The following is a 9,699-nucleotide window of genomic DNA, read 5'->3' as shown; positions in this document are numbered from 1 at the left end:
ATACTATGATTATGAGATATGGCAGATGGACGTCAAAACGGCATTCCTTAACGGCTTCCTTAAGGAAGAGTTGTATATGATGCAGCCGGAAGGTTTTGTCGATCCTAAGAATGCTAACAAAGTATGCAAGCTCCAGCGCTCAATCTATGGGCTGGTGCAAGCATCTCGGAGTTGGAACATTCGCTTTGATGAGATGATCAAAGCGTTTGGGTTTACACAGACTTATGGAGAAGCCTGTGTTTACAAGAAAGTGAGTGGGAGCTCTGTAGCATTTCTCATATTATATGTGGATGACATATTATTGATGGGAAATGATATAGAATTCTTGGAAAGTATAAAGGCCTATTTGAATAAGTGTTTTTCAATGAAGGACCTTGGAGAAGCTGCTTACATATTAGGCATCAAGATCTATAGAGATAGATCAAGACGCCTCATTGGTCTTTCACAGAGTACATACCTTGACAAGATATTGAAGAAGTTCAGTATGGATCAGTCCAAGAAGGGGTTCTTGCCTGTATTGCAAGGTGTGCAATTGAGCACGGCTCAATGCCCGACCACGGCAGAAGATATAGAAGAGATGAGTGTCATCCCCTATGCCTCGGCCATAGGGTCTATTATGTATGCCATGCTGTGTACCAGACCTGATGTAAACCTTGCCGTAAGTTTGGTACGAAGGTACCAAAGTAATCCCGGCAAGGAACACTGGACAACGGTCAAGAATATCCTGAAGTACCTGAAGAGGACTAAGGATATGTTTCTCGTTTATGGAGGTGACGAAGAGCTCGTCGTAAAGGGTTACGTCGACGCTAGCTTCGACACAGATCCGGATGACTCGAAGTCACAGACCGGATACGTGTATATTTTGAATAGAGGAGCAGTAAGCTGGTGCAGTTGCAAGCAAAGCGTCGTGGCGGGATCTACATGTGAAGCGGAATACATGGCAGCCTTGGAGGCAGCACAGGAAGCAGTCTGGATGAAGGAGTTCATTACCGACCTAGGGGTGATTCCCATTGCGTCGGGCCCGATGACTCTCTTCTGTGACAACACTGGAGCTATTGCCCTTGCTAAGGAGCCCAGGTTTCACAGGAAGACCAGGCATATCAAGCGTCGCTTCAACTCCATTCGTGAAAGTGTTCAAAATGGAGACATAGATATTTGTAAAGTACACACGGACCTGAATGTAGCAGATCCGTTGACTAAACCTCTCCCTAGGGCAAAACATGATCAACACCAGGACGCAATGGGTGTTCGATTCATCACAATGTAACTAGATTATTGACTCTAGTGCAAGTGGGAGACTGTTGGAAATATGCCCTAGAGGCAATAATAAATGGTTATTATTATATTTCTGTGTTCATGATAATAGTCTTTTATTCATGCTATAATTGTATTGTCCGGAAATCGTAATACATGTGTGAATACATAGACCACAACCTGTCCCTAGTAAGCCTCTAGTTGACTAGCTCGTTGATCAACAGATAGTCATGGTTTCCTGACTATGGACATAGGATGTCACTGATAACGGGATCACATCATTAGGAGAATGATGTGATGGACAAGACCCAACTTAAGCATAGCATAAAAGATCGTGTAGTTTCGTTTGCTAGAGCTTTTCCAATGTCAAGTATCTTTTCCTTAGACCATGAGATCGTGCAACTCCCGGATACCGTAGGAGTGCTTTGGGTGTGCCAAATGTCACAACGTAACTGGGTGACTATAAAGGTGCATTACGGGTATCTCCGAAAGTGTCTGTTGGGTTGGCACGGATCGAGACTGGGATTTGTCACTCCGTGTAAACGGAGAGGTATCTCTGGGCCCACTCGGTAATGCATCATCATAATGAGCTCAATGTGACTAAGGCGTTAGTCACGGGATCATGCATTGCGGTACGAGTAAAGAGACTTGCCGGTAACGAGATTGAACAAGGTATTGGGATACCGACGATCGAATCTCGGGCAAGTAACATACCGATTGACAAAGGGAATTGCATACGGATTGATTGAATCCTCGACACCGTGGTTCACCCGATGATATCATCGTGGAACATGTGGGAGCCAACATGGGTATCCAGATCCCGCTGTTGGTTATTGACCGGAGAGGCGTCTCGGTCATGTCTGCATGTCTCCCGAACCCGTAGGGTCTACACACTTAAGGTCCGGTGACGCTAGGGTTGTAGAGATATATGTATGCGGAAACCCGAAAGTTGTTCGGAGTCCCGGATGAGATCCCGGACGTCACAAGAGGTTCCGGAATGGTCCGGAGGTGAAGAATTATATATAGGAAGTCCAGTTTTGGCCACCGGGAAAGTTTCGGGGGTTATCGGTATTGTACCGGGACCACCGGAAGGGTCCCGGGGGTCCACCGGGTGGGGCCACCTGTCCCGGAGGGCCCCGTGGGCTGAAAGTGGAGGGGAACCAGCCCCTAATGGGCTGGGGCGCCACCTTGGGCCTCCCCCCCATGCGCCTAGGGTTGGGAACCCTAGGGGGGGGTTCCCCCTTGCCTTGGGGGGCAAGGCAACCCCTTCCCCCCTTGGCCGCCGCCCCCCCCCCCTTGGAGATCCCATCTCCAAGGGCTGCGCACCCCCCTTGGGGGCCTATATAAAGGGGGGGGAGGGAGGGCAGCACACTACAGCCTTTGGCGCCTCCCTCCTCCCCTGCAACACCTCTCTCTCTCGCGCAGAAGCTCGGCGAAGCCCTGCCGGAGAGCCGCTACATCCACCACCACGCCGTCGTGCTGTTGGATCTCCATCAACCTCTCCTCCCCCCTTGCTGGATCAAGAAAGGAGGAGACGTCGCTGCACCGTACGTGTGTTGAACGCGGAGGTGCCGTACGTTCGGCACTCGGTCATCGGTGATTTGGATCACGGCGAGTACGACTCCGTCATCCACGTTCATTGGAACGCTTCCGCTCGCGATCTACAACGGTATGTAGATGCACTCCCTTCCCTCGTTGCTAGTAGACTCCATAGATGCATCTTGGTGAGCGTAGGAAAATTTTGAAATTATGCTACGATTCCCAGCAAAGTTCTCTCCCCACTAGTGACTTGGTAAAGATTGGGCCCAGCAATCAAAGCATGACAGTTCCTTGCAAACTTCTTTGCTTCCTCTAATTTCTCAGCATATGTTGGACAAATTTCCCATCTTACAGTCTCAGTCTTTGTTCTATTTGCATTGAACTTGACCATTAACTTTGTCCTAATTCCATCCACCATGGTCCTAATTGGTTTAGCCCTGACATCTAGAACCCACTTGTTGAAAACCTCACTTAGATTGTTAACAACTAAGTCTGTCTTGCAGTTCATATCCATTGCATGTCTGGCACAAGTGTGTTTAGGTATTTTTCTTAGCCATTCCCAAGCAACCTCACTCTCATTCTTTAATTCAGCCATTGCAGTTTTAAAACCATGTTCAGTGTATGAATAACTAGCTGCATCCATTTATTGCTTTAATTCAGGCCCTCTAAACCTAGCATTTTGAAAGTTCTGGTAGATATGTCTAAGACAAAACCTTTGGGGACAATTGGGAAACACTCTGGTAATGGCTTTTAAAAGGCCCTGTGTGTGTGATAGTACAATAAGTAAATACAAGAAAGTAAATACATGAAAGTAAATAAAGAAAGTAATTACAACTGATTACCTTCTGCCTATCTGAAATTATTGTGTAGTTCCCAAACTTCCCAGATTCTCCACCTAATGCTTGTCTCAACTGGTATAAAAACCAGGTCCAGGAGTTAGTGTCCTCCTTATCAACAATTCCAAAAGCAATGGGAAAAATATTATTGTTCCCATCTCTTCCAGTTGCAGCTAGAATTTGTTGACCAGTAGTGAGCTTGATGAAACAACCATCTAGACCTACAACAAATAAATGAAATCACAATTGATTAGCACATGAAATGAAACATTAGTAGCACTTAGCACAAATACTATTGACTTACCTATGAATGGTCTGCAGCCATTGAGAAACCCTTCTTTGCATCCATTCAAGCATATGAACAGTGCATGAAACCTAGGGTTAGTGCGTGGATGCTCCTTCAGATATCTTGTTGTCACAATGCATATTGAACCTGGATTTGTATCCAACACAGCCTGTAAATAATCCCTAATCCTGGTGTACTGGGCTTTCTGGTCTCCTAACACAACAGCCTTTGCTGCCCTCTTTGCCCTGTATGCCATGTGTGTTGATATGTCCACACCATACTTGCTCTTTGCAGTATTAATAATACTTGTTATTGTTGTGCATGGGTCATTTCTGATAGCCTCCTCACAGAATTTTGAAACCCACTTAGCAGTGACTTTAGTGTTCTCTGACATAGAAGGGCATGTGTGCACTAAATACACCTTCCTAATTGTAAATGACTTCTCATTTGCAATCTGAGAAGCTGCTATATAGAAGGGACATTGCTCATCTATGCACTGTGCTATCACCCTATCACTACAATTTCTATGGTAGACAAAGTTCCTGTTTTGAGCAATGTGCAGGGTTTGAAGTGCAGTTCTAAACTGGTACACATTTAAGAAGCAAAGATGCTTCACAAATTGCTCCTCTGGATGAGCTTTATGCTCATCAAACCATAACCTCTTCTTCATCTTCTTTGCTCTGCTTTTTCTACCATTGGGCAACACATATGCCAATGCCTCAGCACCATCATCATCTTCCACACTAAGGTCTTGTGGTTTCTTGTCCTCATCAGATGATGGAATCCAGTCCTCCTCAAATATGTGTTCTATACTCCCATGTGAATTGCTTGTTGGGCCTTTTCTTTGTCTCTTGGCCCTTCTCTTGTTTGGTACATCTTGCCCTAGCTCATCCTCTTGTTCCTCTTCCTCCAATTCCTCCTCCTCTTCCTCCTCTACATCGTCTTCTTCACCTTGTGGCACATACAGCTCATCATCCACCTCTGAGTCACACATTTCCTCAAAATGAAGTTCTGGGTCATTCCTCTGTCTTCTCATCTCCTCAAGCCTAGCTAAGATATCACCATATTCTACCAGATCATCATCATCACTATCCTCTTCATTGTCCATCACTGCTGCTTTCCTGTTCAAACAAGTCTCCTTCACTCTTTCCTTCTTGTTCTTCCTAAACATTTCAATTTCATTTCTCCTTTTCTCCTCCATTTCTTGCTCTATTAACAGTTGCTCCTCTGAATTGTCAGTCACATGGTATTCTTCCACTACTGCATCACCTAAAGCAGGTTCCAGGCTCACATTTATTCTGCTCTGCTGTGTGTCAAACTGCAAGGGCATTGGCTCTTGTTCTCCTCCTGCATCACAACTCTCAGCTTCTACATGCACATTTTCAGCATTGAACAACACTCCTTCATCATCAATCTGATACAGTTTGGGCTCTCCAATTTGTTCTATTGGGGTCTGCATCTCCATGACATTAACACTGGTATTTATATTGGGAACTTTCTCTGCACTGGCCCTAACTATTGTCACATTCAATATCTTGTTATTCTGCTCTGCTATGTGGTCTAAAATTTCCTCTAACTTATCATCATCATCTATTTCTTCCATTCCTTCAATCCCTAGCCCAGGGTCCCTCACATAATACATATAATCTCTAAAACCATACACTTCTGTCTCCATAAGTGCTACCAAATTGTAATATGTGATGTCTGACATCATCATACTCCTTTCAATATTATCTCTGTCATGAAAATGCATCCTCAATTCCCAAACCTCATCTTCAAGACTGCAAATAATAATACAATAGTGCACTATAAGTACTTAAGGAAAACTGAAGCAAGCTAGTACAGACCAGAGCAGAACATCATTTGAGTGCAGCAATTCATATCCTTCTATTTACAGAAACCCTAGTTGTAAGCATCTAATTAAAGAACTATATCATTCTAATTACAGAACTATAACACACACAAAACCTAGAACTACAACACACACAAACCCTAGAACTACATTAACCCTAACCCTAGCAACAGAAGGGGAATGTGATTGGGGAGGGGAATGGGACTGGGATCTCACTAGACGCCGCCGAAAGCTGAAGCAATGTGCTGGCTTCCAACTGGATTTGCCTTCACCGCCGCGGCGAATGATCTGGCCGCCCTGAATTCCACCGAGTACTGCGGGTCCTCCTCCTCCTCTTCTTCTGCCGTCGCCTTCGTAGGGTTCGAGCTCCCGCACATCTCGCCAGTGGATGGCTGGGCGCCGCCGCCAGCATCGCTCGACTTCGCCGGACTCATGTCTGCGACGGGAGGCGGGGACGGTGCACCGCACGACCGGGAACAGGGGAGAATAAGGGGGAAACGGGGGAAGAAGACGGGAGATAAGAGGAAACAGAACGAACGGCGCCGTCTAACGGCGTCTAACGGCTGTCCGACCAGCTGACAGCGCCACGTCGGCAAAAACCGGGCCCCACCTGTCATAAATCCACTTATCGGTGCCCGATCCGCCGATCAGTGGTATTTGCAAATTGTTTACGAGAGAGTTGGTGTTTTTTGCCAAGAAACTGTAACGTAGTGATTTCTGCTAACCTAGCCCTCAAACTGGTGGTTTTGTGCAATTTACTCACTTTTGAACTCAAGTGGTCATCTTTTATTATTTAATCTGTGCATGCAAAACTCTACTCCATTGGTTGAGACATGATCCCATGGAAAGTACTAGCAACTATCTATTGTGTATGATCAATCCCATGTATATGTTAGGTTGTGTCTCCGGAAGCACGTGCTTGAATAATCAGCCAACTAACTGAGTCGTCAGCCACTATCATTATCTCACTCGCGCATCAACTTTAAATCACTAGCTAGTGCGGCTGCGTGTGATCAGACACGCATGCATGCATGCCGCACGTGCACGATACTTAGGATTATTTTAGTTCGAAGAGGACTGCCAGGCCCCTAATCCATGGTCGATGGCAACCATTTGGTGTCAAAACCAAGATGAAACTGAAGCTATTTTCAATCGAACGAGATGCTCAATGATTTGTTCCAGGTCAAAGAAGATGAAGTGGTAGCAAAATTTTCTCGCCTTTAGGGTAGAAACCATGACTTGGTTAGGTTCTGGAGAGCTAGCTGTGATTGATTGTATGAACCTTGGTGATGAGTAATACATTGTTTTCACCCGCAAAAAAGAAAAAAGGAAGAAGAAGATGATGAAGTGGTGATTTGTCCCGGCCGATAAATGAAGAGGACAGGAGGTGAATATCGCAGAAAGTAGGTGACTTGTTCATGGCCACTTGCACGAGTACTAGCAGAGCAAATAACACAATGTTTTGCTGGACGCCGAATGCAGCAAGCCACTACAGGGCCTGATTAAATTACAAATCTTAAGTAAACACAAGTTTTACTTTGCAAAACTAGCCTGTCAAGAGACATCAGATCGACAGCCAGGCTAGCTAAAAAGCAGAGAATTAAGAAAATGGGGGTAAGGACATGTCCTCGACGCCACGGTTAGGCGCTGCCACCTCGCCGCACCTCTCGCACCTGTTGTTCGCCGCCACTACGACCACCACAGTGGGAGTCGCGGGCGTGGCAACGATGGGGGCGCGGCAGGAGGGGCATGTGGCGCAGGTCCGTAGCCAGGCGTCGACGCATGCGACATGGAAGCCGTGGCCGCACCGCGGGAGCACGCGCAGTCCCTCCCCCTCCATGAACTCGGCCATGCAGATCGCGCACTCTGAGGACGACGACGATGACTGCGGTGGAGCCACGGCAGCGAAACATACGATAGGGAGCGCATCGATGTCCTTCTTCTTGAGGCCCTTGGGGGGCGGAGGAGAGTTGGCGGAGCGCCGGCGTCTGCATGCGCAGTGGGTGACGAGGGCGATGCCGAGGGCGAGGACGAGCGCGGACAGCAGGGAGGCCAGGATTATCACCATGTCCGAGTTCACTGTTATGACAGGCGCTGTCTGCTGCTGCTGCTCCGGGGCCACCATGCTCACCGGAGACGACGACGTCTCGCCTGGCCCGGTGGTGGCGAGGGCGACACGGTGCAGGATGCTCGCCTGAGCGCGCATGGTGTCACCGCCGCTGATGCTATATATGGTGTCTGAACTCTGAACTCTGGACTCTGTATCTAGCTTATCTTTGACTCTGGCCGTGCGTGTGTGCGATGCCCTGCGTAGGTTTTTATAGCGTGGAAATGGCCGTGGTGGTGTGCAAGGGAAGGTAACGCCCACGGTATGGCTCGTGGATGACAAGTAGGATCTAGTGACACTGTAGGATTAGCAACTACTCCATTAAAACGCCTACTTTCCTGGAGACCAACCATATGTGTGTGTAACGTGTGTGTGAAAAGATGACACACGCTCTACTTTTTTTGACTTGTGCTTTGATTTGAAAGAAGAAGAAAAGTTGCGGTGCCTACACATTTCTTATAGTAAACTGGATCGGCGAAAGATACTAGTGGCCTGACTAAAATCACGGGCATATTTTTTTATTTATAAAGTACATTTGGTTTTTCTTTTGAAATTCATCGTTAGTAGCCAAGCACGATCATCATCTTGCTTGCATTATGGAAAGATGCATGCAGTTTTTTTTTTTAATTTCTTGGAGCATGCGAAATTCTTTTTATTGTAACATGAGGGGAAAATTGTTTTAACTTATTTGATCCGTGCGCCCAAATGACAAAAATGCTATATATGCATGCATGCAATTCTTTTCTTGAAAATATAAATCGTGAAAAGGGAACATTTTATGAAGGTACATGTCATTCATTGTCTGGAACTAGGGACAAAGACGGAGAGGACTAAGTGATAACATATTTTGTTTTCCTGCTTTCTAGAAAAATGGAAACAAATATAAATCCTGGAAAGAAATAAAAAGCGAATATGGTTCTAGATAAAAAAATACTATCGTAAACAACTAAATATAGAGCAAAAACAACAAATCCAATTGCTAAGTTGACTACATCATTATAACTTAGATATATAACAGTGTATAGTATCGTGAATATGTTTTTGTTTCTAGTAACATAATAAGATAATACTAACTATAATTTCTAGGAAGATGGTCATAGACTCTGACTCAGGAGAAAGGATTATATTTTTCTTATGGTAGGATTGAATTAGGCCAAAGTGTACATGTGTTGGGCTAGAGTGTGCTATCTCTACTACATAAAAATAGAATACCATTTCTTTTCCTGCCAGGCAGAGTACTTCGTCCAATATTTAATATTTTTCTTGATGACCAATCCTTGACATACGAAATAAAAAATGTTTTCTTTGGCAAGTGAACAAGTTATTAAAAAATAAAATAACAGGCAGAATATGGTAAACATTTTTTTACACAACCGTATAATACGGAACAGGTAAATTATGGGCTGATGTACTAGAATAATTATACCCCCCCCCCCCCCCCCCCCCCCCCCCGCGGTAGTAACACACGTGCTAATAGCTAGTATAGACAAAAAAGGAAACTTGCACATTTGCGGGTACATAAATTAAATTTTCGGTAGTGTACCATGAAAAACATTGTTCTATTTTTGTTTCCATTTTCACGAGATCCTTTCTATTTTTCACCCCCAGTCAATAAATTTCCATTTCTTACATATTATTCGCTGAATTTACGTATTTTTGGAATGGAAATAAAGTTACATTTTAATCTCTATCCAAAAAGATAAAAATGATATATTTGAATGTTTGGTAAAAACATTTGCTTTTTGTTTAATGGAATGCTAGAAAAAACCTCAGGTGCGGATAATAATCTAAACTATGAGAATTGGATATAGACTTAAAAGTCCAC

At 44.9% G+C, this 9,699-nt stretch overlaps 1 protein-coding gene across 1 annotated transcript; it reads right to left on the bottom strand.

Annotated features, from left to right (window-relative positions):
- Positions 1-6,863: 6,863 nt before the first annotated feature.
- LOC109749911 (probable E3 ubiquitin-protein ligase ATL44) lies at positions 6,864-8,174 on the bottom strand. The gene has a single exon (XM_020308851.2). The coding sequence runs from the start codon at positions 7,971-7,973 to the stop codon at positions 7,368-7,370; it is 606 nt and encodes a 201-aa protein (XP_020164440.1). The 5' UTR covers positions 7,974-8,174; the 3' UTR covers positions 6,864-7,367.
- Positions 8,175-9,699: the final 1,525 nt, after the last annotated feature.

The sequence above is a fragment of the Aegilops tauschii genome, chromosome 7, assembly GCF_002575655.3.
Source record: "Aegilops tauschii subsp. strangulata cultivar AL8/78 chromosome 7, Aet v6.0, whole genome shotgun sequence".
Taxonomy (NCBI): domain Eukaryota; kingdom Viridiplantae; phylum Streptophyta; class Magnoliopsida; order Poales; family Poaceae; genus Aegilops; species Aegilops tauschii.
This window is presented reverse-complemented; position numbering and strand designations above follow the sequence as displayed.